Source organism: Equus quagga, chromosome 4 (assembly GCF_021613505.1).
Source record: "Equus quagga isolate Etosha38 chromosome 4, UCLA_HA_Equagga_1.0, whole genome shotgun sequence".
Classification (NCBI taxonomy): domain Eukaryota; kingdom Metazoa; phylum Chordata; class Mammalia; order Perissodactyla; family Equidae; genus Equus; species Equus quagga.
Window position 1 is genome coordinate 87,802,259 of NC_060270.1, and position 19,244 is coordinate 87,821,502.

At 36.5% G+C, this 19,244-nt stretch overlaps 1 protein-coding gene across 3 annotated transcripts in view; it reads right to left on the reverse strand.

The window, feature by feature from the left end:
• Positions 1 to 19,244, reverse strand: part of ZEB2 (zinc finger E-box binding homeobox 2) — a 134,182-nt gene that overhangs the window by 6,156 nt on the left and 108,782 nt on the right. For all 3 annotated transcript variants that reach the window (XM_046658327.1, XM_046658325.1, XM_046658326.1), the window contains 5 exons: positions 13,387 to 13,575; positions 12,480 to 12,694; positions 9,759 to 9,867; positions 6,884 to 8,853; positions 5,319 to 5,499 (listed from right to left, as the gene is read on the reverse strand). In XM_046658327.1, the coding sequence (XP_046514283.1) occupies positions 5,319 to 5,499; positions 6,884 to 8,853; positions 9,759 to 9,867; positions 12,480 to 12,694; positions 13,387 to 13,575 (2,664 nt within the window). The remainder of the gene's footprint in view (positions 1 to 5,318; positions 5,500 to 6,883; positions 8,854 to 9,758; positions 9,868 to 12,479; positions 12,695 to 13,386; positions 13,576 to 19,244) is intronic.

The following is a 19,244-nucleotide window of genomic DNA, read 5'->3' on the forward strand; positions in this document are numbered from 1 at the left end:
ATAGTGTTTTCCCTCTCAAGTTTTCCATGAGATGTCAGCCACTTGTTGAGTGTTAAAATACTCTTCAGCGAGAGAATGCTATATTTCCTTTGGCATTCCAGGCAGTTTCTAACCAGTGTTTGGAACTTGAAACTAGTGCCAAGCCTAAACACATCTGGTTGATTCCAGGCCACAAATAGCACTGGAATGCCTTCAACACCTTCCATAGCTGCCATACTTAAAAGTTTATTTCCAAAATAGAACTGACAAAAAAAAAAATTATCAGACTGATGCTCCAGAGTTAAAGTCAGAGATGTGTCATGTAGAGAACTATGTATCCTCATAACATACATGAAGCTATGTGCTTATATTTCCTAATACAGACTTGCATTTCAGCAAATTAAATTAAAAGCCAGCATTACTAGATTCAACCCCATTTTCATTTGCTAAGTGTCATGTTATAAGATTAGGAACCCATTCTACACACTTCAGGTATTCAGTTATATGGGGATATATAATCTCAATTAGTAATCAAATATCTTTAATAATGCTGTTGAATGCCCCTGGGGCATGCTACTATTTAGAAAATGCTGTAGGCTGCTATATGTTATTTCATTAATGGTCTTTATCTTACTGGAACGTCCAATATAAATTTAGTGATGATAAATGTGGTAAGGCACAATACTAGAGTGGGAAGAAGTTATTTACCTGTAAGAGAAGAAATTAGAAAGATCTTTGTTGGTGACTACTTGTTGTATTGGAAAGAAGGAAGATTCTAGTAATCTACTTGAAGGTAGCTAATAGTCTGAAGAAAAAAAGTATAATTCAAACCACATGAGAACCACTCAACTTTTGGAAAAGATGTTTTGAATGAGGTAAACTGGATAACAGAGAAGAGAATTCCAATAGAGTGCCAAGAGTTTGGAAAGACAGCGTGCTTCTCCATTTGACAAGACCACCATGATGGGGAGGTAATTTAACAGGAAGCAGAAGTACATTTGGAAGAAAGACAGAGGTTTTGCTTTCCAGAAAACTTCAAGTTGCTATGCATGAAGTTGGTGTCTCTTATGTGTACTTGGACCTTAAGGAAAAGGATGCTATCAGGAGCAAGGATAAGATGCTTCCCACAGTGGCAATTCATTCCCAGGGGCAGGATGGTGCCGTGTTACATAGGGGAGACAGCTTCTGGAGTCTGATTGCCTGGGTTTAAATCCCTCTTTTATGACCAAGTGTGCAGTCTCAGGCATGTTAACCTCCCTGAGGATCAGGGCCCTTGTCGGTAAAAGGAGCTCATTTGTGGACCTTACTTGTGGACAGGGCATAAGGAGTGAAGGAGACAACATAGGAAAAGTGTTTAGTACAGGATTGCATGTGGTACGCACTCAGTCAATGTTAGATACTTTTACTTGCATTCATTAATACATGTTCAATAATTTCCCAAGTTGTAAGCAAGACACCATGTATCAGGAGCAGAGTACATGGAAGAAGTGAATCTGAACGGAGAGAAGAGAAATTGCAGATGAAAAATGTTTTGGTGCTTTAGTTGCTACAGCAATGCATGCGGAGAACTGTCCTACAACCTCCTTTAGATCCTAGTGTCTCATCAGCTCAGGAGCACAAAAAGGTCAACCAGTTAGGTCACTTCACAGACTGGCTGTGTGAATAACTGTGAATGAACATTATAGTTGAGATGCCTCTGTCTTTTCCAAAGGAACAAAACACAAAGCAGTGTCCTGAGAGAGAATGGGCTCTCTCCAGGGCAAGTTTCAAGGCCTGTTCGAAATGCTTGGGGGCTGCCCACTGAACTGCAATCTGTTATACAGATGGTCTATGGTTCATCAATTTTTAGAGAATTCATTTGTTAATAAACAATATGCTTATAACCTAAATATATTAATTCTCCATTATGAACTGACAATCTGAAAGAATAAAATGTTCATCTATTATGTCATGCGAAGGACAGAATTTGAGAGCAGGAATTGTGGAGTTTTGACCTACACTTTGCACTAAATATTCTATTGATCTCCAGAAATTTCACTGGTAAGCATTTAATAAATTTAGTTTAAATAGGAAGTGACTTGGACATGCATCTCTTTTTAACTTGTTTGATTGGTTTACCTGATTCAAATCAAGATGTCCTTGGATTAAATTTCCATATGAACGAGATTCAGAAAAACATTGAAATTGACATTGAGTGAATCAAAACTTTTTTAGGGTAAATTGTTTTCTCTAATATCGAGGTTCATGATTCACCCGACAACTAGAATGATAACTGAAGTTAATAAGTGGAAGGTTTGTGGTATGAAAAATGCTATATTTAACTGAGAAACAAAAGTGGTAATTTATTTAAAACTTCCACTTTATTCAATAGTAGAAGCATTTTTATTACTTTTTAAAATAAAGTGGGTTTAAAAGCACCTACCACAATGTTTCAATAGACAAGGTACTCAGTAAATGTCAGATGTAAATTTTAGTGGAATACAAATGAGTTCTTGACAGTGCCTAATGGGAATTTCAGATTTTTTTATTTCACAGTCCTTGTTTGTGACAATTAATCCTATTGAAATCAATATTTATGTAGGGTTTCCTTCCTCTGTCCCAGTCCCAGGTCCCAGGAAAAGCAAGCAAGGAATACAGCATTTGTAAGGAAAATTAAGCATTGTATCTTTGATGTCTGCCTAGGAAATAAACTAAATAGGTCGAAGTAACAGAGCACAGGATCTCAAGAATAAGTAGCTCAAAATTTCCGTCTTGATTTAAACTATTCTGGATGTTAAGTTGTAGACAGATGTAACAAACACACTTTATCAATGACACAGTGATAATCAACACATAATCAAATGATAATTCAACTTCATTTTCCAACCTTAGAATCAATCAACCCAAAGACTGTTCTCACTTGTAATTTTCATATTAATACATTCTCAGAATATTACTAGTGCTTAACATAAACAAATAAAAGGCTTGTGGGGCCCAATTAGGGAAGGAGAATGGACGAAATTTCCACATATAGTGAGAGAAAATTCATGAAGAATTTCACTTTGATGGAACCTAAGACACTGACAGTAGAAATGTCATGAGATGTTTGGTCAAGAGACCAAAAAGTTAACACACTGGAAACTTGACAAGCTGGGAAGCCAACAGGAGGATAATTAATCACACGTTTAGGGAAACCACTGGATGGTTAACATCTTGTTGCTAGGCAATATTTCTAGGCAGCAGATCTTCTCACATCTTAAAGAATCAGAACAGTTTATTTTCATTTTTTAAAGTACAGTATATTTTTCAAATTGATTATGCATATTTGTGTTCGTCAACTTTTGGGTCTCTCAACTATCTATACACCTGTGAAGTTTATGGACTATCGCATTTATAAGAAATAAAGATATTGACTGGATGTTAATATGTATGATAGCCCTCACTAAAATAAAAGTTTTACACTCACCATGTAGTGAATGATAGAGTTTGCATATGGTCATATAATAAAACCAATCAGAGAGGGAAAGATGCCTTCAGAGATGTGCCTATTGTAGCTGAATAATGAAATACAAAATATATTTGAGGTTGATTAAAATATTAAAGTAAATTTAGGTATAAAAATATCTTTACTGTATAAATACTTAAGTAGGACTTGGTACTAAAGAAAATATCTATTGATATCTATGATAAAAGACAAATGTAGGAAATTTTGATGTTTCAAACATTGAATCATATCACACAAGTATAAAAACTACTGAGATTTGCTATTGAAATTAGGTTGTCTTTAAAGTGTCATTAGCTGAACTTTTAAAACAATAGCAATTAATATCAGATAGTTGAAGAAAAAGAAAACTGGCTTGATTGGAGGAAGAGCATTGTTATCTATCAATCTTGTTCTCTTCACAAATACGCTCAACACTTAATGTTGTCGAACTCACCCAACTTCCCCCCACCCTCAGGCTGATTCTCGTCACTCGCGCTGCCTCCTGCACATGCCCAGTGAGGAAAAAAGGGAAGATGACCTGTACAAGTGCTTCCCAAGGATAATTTTCCATCTCTAAAAAGGGTGCTACATATTTAGACAGTCAAAGTAGGACAGAAAGTATTCACATTTCCATTTCTTCTTTTTCTCTTCTGTCTCTTCACCACTTTTCCCCAAAAAGCATTAATGTTAGGCCAACTGTTTTCCTTGATATTAAAATGTTTGCTACCAGACTTTGTAGCTTACAATGAGAGTGTTTCTGTAGTTTTCCTTGCTGATATTTTGATTGAGATTCTACACTGTTTCTTTCCCCATCTAGGGCCAGTCCAGTATGCCAGATTTCTTTTTTTTTCAAATTATTTTATTGAGGTCATATTGGTTTATAGTATTGTGTAATTTCAGGTGTACATTATTATATGTCGGTTTCTGTATAGACTGCATTGTGCTCTCCACCAATAGTCTAGTTTTTATCCGTCACCATACATACGTGCCCCTTTACCCCTTTCACCCTTTCCAAATTTCTAGTGGAGAAAAGTTGGAGATGGCTTAGGGACGGGGCTGAGGCTGAGTTAGTTTGTGGTAGAAGGGTAGAAGGAGACAGAAGGGGGGAGGGAACATAGGCATAGCTCCCAGGAAGGTGCAGATCAGATCTCGGATTATGGGGACTAATACTGCTTCACATTGTGATACTCCACCTTTCCTCTTTAAAATTAACCCACTATCTCTCTACTCATAGGGAAGAATTAGGCCGCTATCTTGTCACCTCTATAATTGTTCCTAATTCATAATGCATTAATTGGAAATTAATTAAATTTAGAAAAGTTTTTATTTTAGTCTTCCAAATATAAGTAATTTCACTAGCTCATTTGGCCTAATACTTATGTCTTTTCTTTCATAGTACCAACATTTTACTTTATTCAAAATATGGCCAATTTATAAAACCAAACAAAATCATCCCCAAATCGTGGCTTACTTGAAGTTTGGGTGATGAAAGTAATACATCATTGACTGAATTTTTTATTAAATTTTTACATATGCAGGTTCATCACAGCTTGACAATTTGAAGATATTTTCAATAACTGACTTGTGTCATGCTGTTTCATTGCCCTGGCCATTTAAATACACCTTTGACATGTTTTGTGAATTTGGTTTACAGATTATCTCGAAAGATATGAAGACAAGCACACTCATAAACACATGAATGATCCAGTAAATAGGCAACAAAAAAGTCCTACGGAGCTAGGCAAAAGCATTATTTCTTTCTTGTTGAAGGTATCAGCATCTGCTACATCTTATGTTGCACAAGTGTACTCATTAAATATTATGAAATGTACAGCAGGCCGGGAAGCTCTAACTAGCTAGTCAAAGTCACTCATACCTGTGTGTTCGTATTTATGTCGCAGAAGGGAACTGCTTTTCTGGAATGTCTTGTCACATAAGTCACATGCATACATGCCACTCTCTGTCTTCTTGATCTTCTTTCGAGACAGACAGGAGTCGGAGTCTGTCATGTCATCTAGGCCTGACATGTAGTCTTGTGCTCCATCAAGCAATTCTCCCTGTGATACAATCACATAGTTCAACACAGTCTCTTCTCCTTGTGTTTATACCAAACAACTTCGCATAGGCTGACACTCGGAGAACCTCAAAAGGGCTTGCTACTAATTGATCTACTTTTTAAAAACTATTACTTTCCATGAAACATATAGAGGAGGTCTCACATTTCCAGAAAATATAAATCTTCTTTGCCCCAGATGGTAGAGCTCACTGTTTTTCAAGGACAGAAAATAGTCAGCTCTGAAGGTGAGAAAAACAAATTTTTAAAAAATCCTTAATTTTCTTTATATCAGGAAATACCAAGAGCGAAAATGAAACATCAGACTTTGTGTATTTCCAGTGTGCTTAACTTTGGAAATGATCTGTAGCTGTAGAAACCCCATTTTAATTGAATTTTATATTTAGGTACTAAATGTTATTATTATGCAATCTATTTAAATGTATGTCTACCAACTAAAGGCCTCAAGCTATATTTTTATATTTAATTTTCTAATTTGAAATAGGGAATATTAATAACACTTTTTATCAATGTTCTATCTATGTTAAAACAGCCTTCAGCATTGAGCAATAATGAATGTGGATCAGTAAATTATTAAGTTTCTTGATATTTATTTTGTCTTGATCCAAAGGAGTGCAAACTTGCACGATAACATACATTTCCATTTGCTAGTCCACAGTTCAGTTTTCTTAGACTACGTTTGCACTAATTAATATTAGAGAAGATTAAATAGACTTAAATACGTTTACAAAGAGGGCAGATGCACTGGAAATGGGAATCCTGGAACAGCTGTTACAGAGGTGCACTGCTATTTACGCTCCTATTTTGCAAACAGGCATTATACTCCGTGATGTTAAAACATACCTACTTTTGTATTTGAAAAACCATAAATTATTCACTAATTTGAAAATCACATTAAAAGTCATGTGGAATGTACAAAACACTTTTTAAATACACTTCAAAATAAACTATTCTCTATAAAAGCAAGTATGTATCAACTTTAGACATGCAGTATTGCACATTGTGAACATCTGTAAAAGTATATGACTGTTATAAATGTTAACTCTTAGCATCCATGCAAGTCCTACCAAATACTGTTATCAAAGTATAATTCTAAAAGCAGACGGATCAATCCAAATAAATCTCAAAAATAAATACTAAGTTCTTTATCTTATTAAAGGCAAATAAGCTAAAATAGTACAGTGTTCTACTCTTTCTCCATTTATTTGTCTAGCCCACTCAGTTTTAGGTTCAAATTAAAACAAACTCTTCTATTTCTGCTGAAAATAGAACACTTCATTTTTTTAGTAAGATTTTTTTCCCTATATGCTCGTAAATGATAACATTTTTACCTCCTCTCTTCAGAGCAAAGAGATATGTCTCATTACCTGAAATCCTTGTTTCCGCTGGTACTTTCTTCTTTGCTGCATATCAGCAAAAGTAGCTGCTCCAGTTGGATAGGTATAGGCCATATGTGGTAGGAAGCTCATCTGATCCAGTCCTGGGTATGGTCGGAGCCCAGGGATACTGGTCTGGACTGGTGGCATGAAAGTGGCCGGGGGAAATGCGCTTTGTGGAGGAAGAGCCGTGTATAAAGGTTTGGCACTAAATGGGTTCATGCCGAACACTGGGTTAGTGCTTTTGTTGTCCAGATTATTTGAATTCGAAAACTCCTTCTTGATAAAAGTCAAGTTTAGAGGCTCATCTGAGTTTTCAGATGATGAAGAAACACTGTTGTGGTCTAAATTTATGCTGCTAGCTTTTGTTTTGTTCTTTGCGGCTATAATACTTTTGGGTTCTTTCATTTGTTTTGGTAATGACAAGTCCAAAGGCTCAGCCTGGAGCTCCTCAGAAGAGAAGCTGTTTGGAGTGTAAGAACTACTGTGGGAGTTTTTAGAAGATGTGGAGGAAAGATTTAAGGGAGAAGGAGTATTACTCCTCGAGTGGTCCAATTTTTCAACTGGTTTAATATTGGTAAAATGGGAAGGTTTTGTTAGCCTGAGAGGAGGATCACAATTCGTAACACTGTTGTGGAGTTCTGCTATAGACGGTGATGTTATGGAGTCCATAGGTTTTACAGGAGACCTGGGTAATAAAGAGTCTTTTGTGGGAGGGTTACTGTTGGGAGCTAACGGCTTGGAGTTCCTTTCCAGTGATGGTGACCTGGAATTTGAATACTGGTAGACTTTTCGTTGCTCAAACCATTCCTTCACAAATTCCTGAGGAAGGCCCACAGCAATGGAAATTTTCAGCAGTTCATCAGAGTTGGGCTCCATGTTCATAGCATAATATGCTTTAAGTACAGACATGTGGTCCTTGTATGGGTTGATGGGGCTTGTCATTCCTTTCTCAGAAAGTACAGATGACAAGAGGAGGGCTTTATTATCAACAAAAACTCCAGCTTTGTTGGGGACTATGTTTTCATGAGGTTGCAGGACTGCCTTGATCTCTTCATTCATCTTACAAAGGTAACGTTCATGCTGATGCAAGGGAATGGGGCCAGGGAAACTTTCTTTACAGAACTGGCATGAAAATGGAGTGGATATGTTGTGGTTCTCAATCATTTTATCATCGGTGACCAAATCTATTAAAGTACGTAGCTTCTCTTTCTTTATATTACTGATCTGTCTCCTTGAGTCAGTAGTCAAGCTCTGGAGGCAAGCTTTGGCTTCATTGACCTTTTCTAATGTATAGTCAATAATACTTTTAGTGGCACCATTATGACTCACTACTGGAAGACCGACAGGTGGAATATTAGGAGAAGTAACTCCTTGTTCCTCAGGTTGAGAGCATGGATCCTTCATGTGATAACCTTTCAACTTTGAAATTTCTTCAGCCTTGCAGTCCATTTTTTGCCTGGAAACCGTATTGTCCACAATCTGTAGAACTTTTTGTACCTCGCTTAAATTACTATTCATTGTGGGAAATCCAAGTAAAGGGGCTTCCATCCCTACACCTAAGTGCTGCATTGGACTCTGAGCAGACGGATGAACTCCTAAAGGGCTGGTGGCTCCAAGTGCACCATTCATAAAGGGACTAGTGCCACTAAACCCGTGTGTGGCCATAAGAACTTTATAGTCATTGAAGTCTAGTGGTTCTGTTTTAATTTTAAGTAAGCCTGTTTGTTCAGACATACTAAGTGGTTTTCCGTTCTCCAATTTGTTTCTTAACTGGGTAATGGCTGAATTAGTAGGAGAAGAAGAAACAGAATTAGGGGAAGAACCCGTCTTGATATTGTTTCTCATTCGGCCATTTACAGAGATTAAACCAATACATTTCTTGCTGCTGATGTGTGAACTGTAGGAACCAGAATGGGAGAAACGTTTCTTGCAGTTTGGGCACTCGTATGGTTTTTCACCTAAAATGATAATTAAAATTAGTGTTACATTTCTCTGATTGTAATTACCAGAATCTGTGAAATCAAATGAAAGGAATACAATGGGGTACTTCTACATTCTAGGTGCTTAGATTAGAATTATGTGGCCATAACTGTTTCTGGGCTTTATCTACCCTGGGAAGACATAATTCAAGATGGTAGCAGTGGAAGGTGAGGGCTATCTATGCCTTTTTCAGCCAAGATCCCAAATCTTGTCTTGCCATGGGCAGCCTCCTATTTAAACAGTGTCAGATTAATGTGTGGTCAATAGCACAATAAAGATGTCACAGTATTTAAAGGGAAGTGTAGCCATGGCTTTAATCAACTCTGGAGATTCCATTGATTCTACCAATCCAACGAGTCCTTTGAATAGCATCCAATTTGGTAATAAAATGCTTGGCAGAGCTATCAAAATAGTTATAAAGAAGAAATCTCAGTGGTGGGATGTTGTTCTGTAATATACAGCTCTGAGGAATCAAAGAACGTTTATTATACAAAAGCTCTTATCCAAAATTCTTCAATTTTTTCTTTCATGGTTAGGTATCAAAAATGAATATCCTTCAGAATTTTCCAGCTGAGTTTCTTCAGGTCAAAAATATTAATGTGTAGAAGAGTTTTTAGAAGGACAAAAAGAAGCCTCTAGATTTTGTAAGAAATCAAAGCCTTTGCAATTTTTAGAAAGGATAAACATTCTTCTTCTGTTTATAAGATCATGCTATTGGTAGTACCACAGGTCTCATGAAGACAAAGCATATACACCTAGTTTATGAAATAAATGGGTAGTTCCAACAAGCTACGAACAGGATTGTGTAGATTTTAAACAACCTTTTAAAAGTCCCCTAATGAAACAAAATGCAAATGTGAGCACCGGCACCTCTGCTACTCACCGCTGTGAATTCGCAGGTGCTCCTTCAGATGGTGTTTGTATTTGAAGGCCTTGCCGCACTCTGTGCATTTGAACTTGCGGTTACCTGCTCCTTGGGTCAGCATTTGGTGCTATAAAAGGAGAAAGACTGACATCAGTTTTGTGCAGGATGAACAAAGGAAATTTGTTACAAATATTTTTAAAAGGCCTCTATTTTTCAGACAGGCCAAAAGGTTTGAGTGCATGTTTATTTATTTGCCCAGTCTTCCAGAGTTGCAATAAAAGTGATAATGTTGGCAATAAAATTGGAACAAATAAAAAAAAGTGCTTTCACATGCGCACCCAACGCTTGCTTTAAAATTATCTCTGTAGTCTGTTTTCCAAAATGTTTCTTTGAGCCTTTGGAGATGAGAAAGCACAATTGTAAAGATGTTTGTGGTTCCCTGTGTTTACTGCAAATTCTAAAATCTGAAGATTCCCTGTTGGAATGCAACTGTTGTGTCAAGGAAAAAAAATATTATCGTGAAAATTCTAAATAGTCTCCCAAAAAACTCCCCACACAAATAACTAATTTTATCAAATTTTCTGTATCAGGGTAAAAAGTCTGTCTTATACTAAAGCAATGCCAAATTTGAAGAAGAAGAAAATAAGCCTCATACACAAACAAAAATCTCCTTGACTGTAAATATTTCACTACACTATAAGCATGTTTAAATATCCCATTCACTGTGCTAAGAGCAAATGAAAGCCCTGTTTTTCCTGAGGTGTTGCATATCAGATCTGATTCATTGTCAAATGTAAGAGACAACATCTTGGGTTATAGCTGCTTGAGCAGTTTTATCACAGGCCAGGAGAAAAGACTTCAACGACTTTTCATTTTCCTTTTTAGTAGTGTGCTAGGAAGTAGGGACAAAAAAGAAAAAAAGTTTACTGAAAAGACAAGTTAAAAGCAGCGAAGATATAATCAAACACAGCTGACCTTTTTGAACAAGAGAAAAAAAAAGCACTGTGACTTAGAATTCTGAAAAAAAAAAAAAAAAGAATACAGTCATCCACTCTGGATGCTCAAGGTAGGAGGTCAGCCTTTTTCAAGCAGCAATGACACAAAAGCCTTTTGCAAAAAGACAGCACAGAAACGGTATGACAACTGCTAGGGTGTGCTGAATCTTCCCACATTCCTAGTGAGACAGATGGTGTTACATGGGACACAGGGAGGTTTGTTCAAACAGCAGCAACCTTCAAAGATCAAGCAGAGCCCAGCCCGCCGAGCGCCATTGAGGGACCAGCGCTCATATGTTGCTGAGTTGCATAAACAAACAGCAACAGCTGCTTTGTCTCCCCCCACAGCCCTCAGAGGACTACTATAAACTTTAGTTGTGCCACTGTTAATATGATACAATCATTTTAATTTACTAATTGTAAATGCCATGAGCAAATGAGGGGACTTTTCAACACCAAAGCTACCATTCATAACGCGCCAACACAATCACACTTCTGCATGTGAAATTTAAAGCAGTTATGCTAGATAAATATCTAGGCACTTTTTTTTTTTCCTAGAGTTTTTGTGCATATGAGCAAGGGGAGATAAACTGTTACATAAGTGTAACTATGCAAGCTTGGTTTTGGTAACTGAAGTTTGAAAAACATTCAGGTGACAAATCCAATCAGATATAAATGGAATAATTTTACATGAGTTGTTCTCTTAAAATAGTAAAATTCCATAATATAGTATCATCACGATTGCTTCATTGTGTTTGCTTATTCTCATTTTCTTATTCAAAGAAAATAAAGCCCAGAAGAAAACAACACAAGAATTTTATAGAATATCCTGTTTAATAATTTTAAAAACAGATATGGTGTTAAGGTTTAGATAGGATGATTCTAGATCTGTAGGGCCAGTTATTGGGACTTAAGGCACACCATTTGTGTTACCATCTGAACACATCATACTATCAATCTGCAGGCAATTCTCTCAGGGGGACAGAAGGAGCAGTTTTCCTAAAACATTTAAGGGACACTGTGAATCAATCCTGTTCAATCATTTTAAGGATTGAAGAAGCTATGCTTACCTGTAGACTTTTTATTTTTGACACAAATAAGCCAAAAAAGGCAAAGCAATTTTAACATTTAACAAGAAATATGCACATTAAAAAGGGATTATTTTTAATGTAGATCCAACATTTTAGTATTAATTCAGTTCATTTAATATATATATGCATATATATTATATGCTTTTTTGATTTTCCTTAAAACTCTTAATTAGATTTCATAAACTAGTAGCAGCTTGTAAAAATACTCTAAGTAATTGAAGGTGTTATATGACAAATGAAAGAAATACATACTTCTTTTACTATGACTTAGATCCTATAGGAAAAAAAATTCTAAGTAAAACTAGGTGAAAAATGGAATTAAAATTGCTGAGATGTTTAATAATGTATAATTAAAATGCTACAATTTCATTCACTTTTTGTGGAACATAAAAATGAAACTAAAGTCAAGTTAAAGTGCAAATAAAATTTCTAAATTAGAAATTAACACACTCATTCGATCGTGAACATAAGACTATTAAATCATATTAGAAGAGACCATCAAAAAATCATTTAGACCTCAATTAAAGCTATTACCATTAAAAGATCTGCATCTTCAAAATGCCATGAAAAATTAATAATGATTGCCAATCAAAGCAATATCGTTTCTCTAAGGGGTTATTATAGAAAGAAATCACTTAAAACCAACCCCCCACCTGATCTGTCCCTGGCTTGTGCGTCACCATATGCCGCTCGAGCTGCGTGCGGTAGGCAAACGTGTAGCTACAAAGAGGGCAGGAAAAGTTCTCCTCATTCTTCTCGTGGCGGTACTTGATGTGCTCCTTCAGTGATGTCAAGCGCTTGTAGCCCCGGTCGCAGTAGGGGCAGGTCAGCAGTTGGGCAAAAGCATCTGGAGTTCCAGGTGGCAGGTCTGTAGCCGAGAGACGAGAGGGACAGAAGCAGGCCAAAAGGTCAGTAAATCAATGGCAGCTAATGGGCTGACTGCCCGGGATGGTATGACAGGAATCACGGCAATCTGCTCCACGAGAGTGCCATCATTGCTCTCGGCCTCCGCGCACACCAGTCCCCTTGCACACCCAGGACAGACTTGTCGGAATCGGCTCACACTGCGCTAGAAAATCAATTAATTACTTGAGCTTTTTGGGGGAAATTTAAACAGCTGATAAATGAGGAAATTCTCTTTAGGTGACTGACAGTTCGTTGTCGACCTTCAATCACATCTGACTCAGGAATTCACAGTGCGAAGGAGCTTTTCAGGTGTCGGTAAAGAAGAACAAAAAGTTAGGGTCAGTATCTCTAAACTTTTTTTGTTGCTCAAAAGTGAAATATTTCGGAAAGATAGGAATCAATTTAGATATTTTTATCTCTTAGAAATAGGCTCTAATTGTTCTTGTTCTGTATTGGATGTACAAATGACACAAATTTGCTGACAAAAAAATTTCACAATACCCTAAAATTACAGTTCTAATCTTTGCTCATGAAATTCCATGCCTCTGCAGCTGTTCTTCAAATTTTAAGGTAAACACCCAGGCATGTAGTGCATTTGTAATTGTAACAGCTGCAGAGGTCAGTGTAGTGGCTAAAAATGAATTACAGCCTCACCATTTTCTTCTTGCCCATTGGCCTCTGGCGTGCCAAGGCGAGACAGCTCCTCAGGGGCTTCTGGGTAAATAATGGCTGTGTCACTGCGCTGAAGGTACTCCTCGATGCTGACTGCATGGCCATCGCGTTCCTCCAGTTTTCTTTTGGCAAAGTATTCCTCAAAGTCTGATGTGCAATTTGCATTCTTAACTGAAATCACAAAAGGAGAAGAAATGTCTTTTCAGAGCCTTCTTCCTAGGAGCCCAAGTCTGCTTAGACCATTGTTAGTAAGAAATGTTGACTTGCAAAAAGAGAACAAACACCTAGTTTATTTATAAGAAGTGTTGCAGGTGATCAGTTATTGATTAAATGCTGCTTCTCACAATACATGCAAAAAAAGAGGACACTTTAAGTTAAATAGGCACATTTTATTTTTCTTCTTTCCTGGAATACTAGTCTACATAATTCACAAAGAATGAAAGAAATTTTAAAATGTTCTCAGGGAAAATTCTTAAAAAACAGAACTACACCCTAAGATCCATAAAAATGAGAGATACTATAAGCTCAAAGCTATTTTAATAGTCTATATAAAACTTCTTTTTCTCGTAAGAAAGGTATATTTAATTTTTTATTGTGCACTAAACTTAACTTTCCTAACCACTGATACATCCTGTTGCTAAATATGAGTTTTTAACCCTCTGCTCTCGGAATATCACAGACGGCCAGGACTCCATAGTCTGAGACGGATGTGAACGGACCTAGAGAGATAATAAAGCAACTTTGTAAAAAAAATCATGGAATGCAGCAGTTTATCCTTCTCCATAATTTCAATATTTAGCTCAGTTTTTAAAACTCCTGAAAATAAAATTAAGAAATAAAATAAAAGTGACAGAGGGAGTTAAGAAACTGGCAATATTGCTAGGTGATTTGGGTATGATTTTTAACTTTTGTAATTATGACACCATTCCCATGAAATGAATAATAGATGTAGATCAATTTTAGCTACTTGTGTCTCAAGACTTTGTATATTTAAAACCTCTAGATAGGTTTCTGAAAGAAATTATGGCTTAAATATCCTAAATAAAAATTTTTATGCATAAGACAGACTTGGAAGAGTGGCTGGTACATTATTCTCTACCATCAGTAGGTGAAAAAAAGTCCTTAACTGCTACAGTTCATGGGGTAGTCCTACTTTCAGAGTTTCTGAGAGCAATTAACCTTGATTCCATTATACTCCTCACCTCACCTCTGCCCTGAAAGATATTACAGTATTTGCCCCACTAACTTATCCCTGGTAATTTGTGGCAGGGTGATGTTCTAGCAAGCTTATCAATTTTTATTTTTATTTTTGGGTTTGACTATTATGAACTTGTGGATAATAGATGAGAAGAATAGAAAGTGGAACCTTCTATTAATTCAACAAATATTTACTGAATGACTGGTATGTGGTAGGCATCATGTCTTGTTTTGGTAAGCAAAAAACAGATCCATTCTCATCCTTCTGGAAGCCATGAGAATAATCAATACAACTGATATTATCTCAGAAATAAATATAACATTAGAAACTCAAATAAGTACTATGAAAGAAAGTTGTGTGATGAGATGAAAGACGAGGGGGACCTGACGGATCGGGAAAGCTTTAATTGAGAAAGCATGAAGTTAACTAACTTCAGAAGCTGCGGAGGAGCAGCATGTGCAAGGATGCGGTGACTGGGAGGAGCGTAGTGCATTTCACAATCTGAAAGGACAGTGTTAGAGTGCAGGGAGTGAAAGGGGAGCACCACGACGTAAGGGTGGAGAGGCAGGTGGGAACCAGACCATGTAGCGTGCGATAGCCCTATTAAGGATTTGGATTTTATTCTAAGACGAACAGGAAGCCATTGAAGGGTATTAGGCAAGGAGGATGGTTGGATGAAACTATGGACTATCTGCATTTTTAAATGACAACTCTGGCTATAGTATAGTAAGGATGGGAGGAAAAGAAAAATTGATTCAGGGAAACAAGTTAGGAGGCTCTTGCCACAGATAAAGGCAAAAGATAAAGGTTAAGGAATTGGTGATGGAGACTATGAGAAGTGGCTGGACTTGGGAGATACTTAAGTAAACTCGTTAGACTTGGGAAAGGATTGGGTGTGCCAAGGAGGGAGGTGCTAAGGTGCTCATACTCTTAGGTTCAGGCTTTTTGAATTTGATGGATGGTAGCTGACACTCACCAAGCACTGGAATTCTAAAAAGACTTGAAACTATGAACTAATACATTGGATCAAATGAAAGGAAACTGGGGGGAATTACACTTTGTAGACTATTAAACTAAGTGCTAACAATCCTGAATACTGTGATCGCAAAGCCTTCTCTTTTGCCACTTTGACTCCTGTTAAGTTTAACAAGAGCAATAGTCTGATTCCAACACCTGTATTTTCTTCAAATATAGGTTTGGAATGTGCAATAGTGGATTAATATTTTATGTTTTGTAATTTTGTTTAAATCCTTTCTTAGAATCTTAAGTCTAAAATCTGTTCTTAGAAGAATAATAATGATTAAGACCATTTTTCCATGGGTATACTCATGATGCCATAGATGCTTGCCAAAGGATATTTATTGGTAGTGATTGTGATGGTGTCATTTAACTTGCGCCATTAAATCCCTAGGGAGTAGGAAGGAACTGCCAACTTGCACAAATTATTTATTCATTGTTTTGGATCATTAAAATAACTTCAGATCTAACAAAAATCACCTTTTGTTTTTAAGGGAAAGAAAAGATAAAAGGAACAAAATGGTGGATCCAAGATGAACTTCTTTTGAGCAACTTCACTAATTTGACCAGTAACTAACTTCTTTTTCAGCACCGTGGCAGTAGAAGGTAATGTAATAGCTCCTTTCTGAACCCAGACCTACTCAAAAGTAGTCAAATGTTTAAGACATGATTTATTTAAATTTTTGAAGAAATGTCCCACTTGAAGATCTTTAGTGTAACCCAGAAAACATAGATGGATGTACATTTAACATCCTAATTTTATCTTGATATTTCAGCAACTATTTGAATTATCTGGCTATCTTTGCATGAATTTTCATTTGCATATGAATGTTTCCATCAGAAATGTAATCAAATGCAAATTCAATTGGATTTGCATTAATAGCCTTTCAGCTTAAAAGGGAGGAAAATTCTGATTTTTCTGGATAGGCAAACTAAACTGCATCTAGATACACTATTGGTGTTTGGAGAGGCAATTCACTTGCTAGATCAAATTTGGCTATGCTAGATTTCTATGTCAAGTGTAGTGGGGACAAAAGACATCAAATCATGTACTCTCTTTAAGGATCATCTTGGATAATCTTTATATCCTGAGCATTGCGTATATTGCCTAGAAATTATTAGACCCTCAAGAATCATTTATGGAATAAGTGTGGAATAAATTATGTCCTTAACACTAATTTTAGTGCAAAAGTCTTCTAGTAAAAGGAAGCAAAAGATAAGATACATACAGTTGAGCTAGGGACTTAGACTTACTATTAAGGCAATTGGAGAACAATTATGGGATAAACTGTGTTGTGGTGATCAGAAATACTTGCAAGAATTCTACAGGGCTCAGATGAGCATTCAAAAAGGGTTTCATAAAGAAGACAGTACCTAATCATTTACATCTATTTGCTCCATCAGGATTTTTCTTCACGTGGTATAGATATGCTATAAGTTATATATCTCATATATCTAGAGCCACTTAAGTGGGCTAGAGTTGAATCTTCCATGAACTGTGGATATAATGTGATTTTTCTTTGGTGTTGCTACGGATACTAGTAACGTATGATTTTTCTGCCCAGCACCACAACATTCTCCTTTGTCTGGGAACAGCTCCCCCTTTTCCAAATTGCCAAACTTTATGGTACCCAAAGGAACTGCCATGTTATTGCACGATCCTCCTCCCCTAGTGACAGTGGATTAATCTGTGCTTGAAGCAAACCAGTCTTAGTCCTCCATTCTCCAGGCCAAACCATTAATTGGTCTAGGGGTAGCCAACAGATTCAACTGAGTTCAGTAAATCCCTTCCCAATGATTTTAGGACTTTGTTCCAAAGAGAGCATCAAAGTAGGGTTTTTTTTTGTTTTTCGTTTTTTTCCCAAGTGATTATAGTTATAAGATGTAGAATGAAGGAATTAATTTTTCCCATGTAGAGTAAGATTTAGGAAGCAAGAGAGCGAAGAAGACACACAGAGAAAAGCAGAGACAAGATGGAAGTCCAGACAGTATATTTCTACCTCCACTTACTCCTGAGGCCAAGCTGCACCTCTGTCATTCCAGTGGCTCTGCTGTCAACCCTCCTGAGATTCTATGAGCCAAAAAATTCCTTTTCTACTTTAGGCTTTGTTGTCCTTCAGTCTCTTAGACCTCAAATCACTCTAACTGTTTTAATATTAGAACAAATGATGGGATTAAATTTTAGTTACTCTCAAAATTGTTGGGAAGGATGAAATTTTGATTCCATTTGGAAGTTTACATTTTTGGTTGTTACAAAGATTTTGTAATACTGTATAGTGAACACAGGGATGAGGTAGAAAATTTGCTAGAAAGTTATAGAATTCCCCACTGCATTTTTTTAATGTAAAATCAACCTCATCTTTCTTTTTTCTGTAATCCTCTTCACTCCTTGGTCTTCTTGGAAGAAATGCCAAAACACACTGACGAAGGATATTTGCATGGTACTTATGATCACACCATAACAAAAATTCACAAGAAACCTCAAATAATTTCTTCCCAGACCTTCTCCAGAGATGTTGCATTTAGTCCTAAAATTTACCCTAATGTCTTGCAAATATCTCAAGCTTTGCTAAGGTCAGGTAAACTTTTCTCTATCCAAAAAAATAACTTCATTAATTAAAAATGTTTCCTCATTGCCACATGTATTTTAACATTGTTAGGGTAAATTTCTAGGTCTCTTCAAGTCAGAAAAGCCTCAAACTTCTTGTAAATATCTAGGTCACTCTTACTAATGTTGCTTTGTAATGATACTTTCATATATATCTTTATGTCTATCTGAAATAAATATAATACTTTTAGATAGGTAATGATAAATATCGATATGGACTGACTTTAAAAATTATTGCTTAAAAAATAAACAGTGTTAAAGGCCATATATGATAGACCCACAGCCAACATCATACTCAATGGACAAAAGCTGAAAGCCATCCCTCTGAGGACAGGAACAAGACAAGGGTGCCCACTTTCACCACTCCTATTCAACATAGTACTGGAGGTGCTGGCCAGAGCAATTCGGCAGGAAAAAAAAATAAAAGGAATCCAAATAGGCAACGAAGAAGTAAAACTCGCGTTGTTTGCAGACGACATGATCATATACATAGAAAACCCCAAAGAATCCACAGAAAAACTATTAGAAATAATCAACAAATACAGCAAAGTAGCAGGGTATAAAATTAACGTGCATAAATCAGTAGCATTTCTATACACTAACAATAAACTAACAGAAAAAGAACTCAAGAACTCTATCCCATTCACAATCGCAACGAAAAGAATAAAATACCTTGGGATAAACTTAACCAAGGAAGTGAAGGATCTATACAATGAAAACTACAAGACTTTCTTGAAAGAAATAGGCGATGACATAAAGAGATGGAAAAACATTCCTTGCACATGGATTGGAAGAATAAACATAGTTAAAATGTCCATACTACCTCAAGCAATATACAGATTCAATGCTATCCCAATCAGAATCCCAAGAACATTCTTCACAGAAATTGAACAAACAATCCTAAAATTCATATGGGGGAACAAAAGACCACGAATTGCTAAAGCAATCTTGAGCAAGAAAAACAAAGCCGGCGGAATCACAATCCCCGATTTCAAAACATACTACAAAGCTACAGTG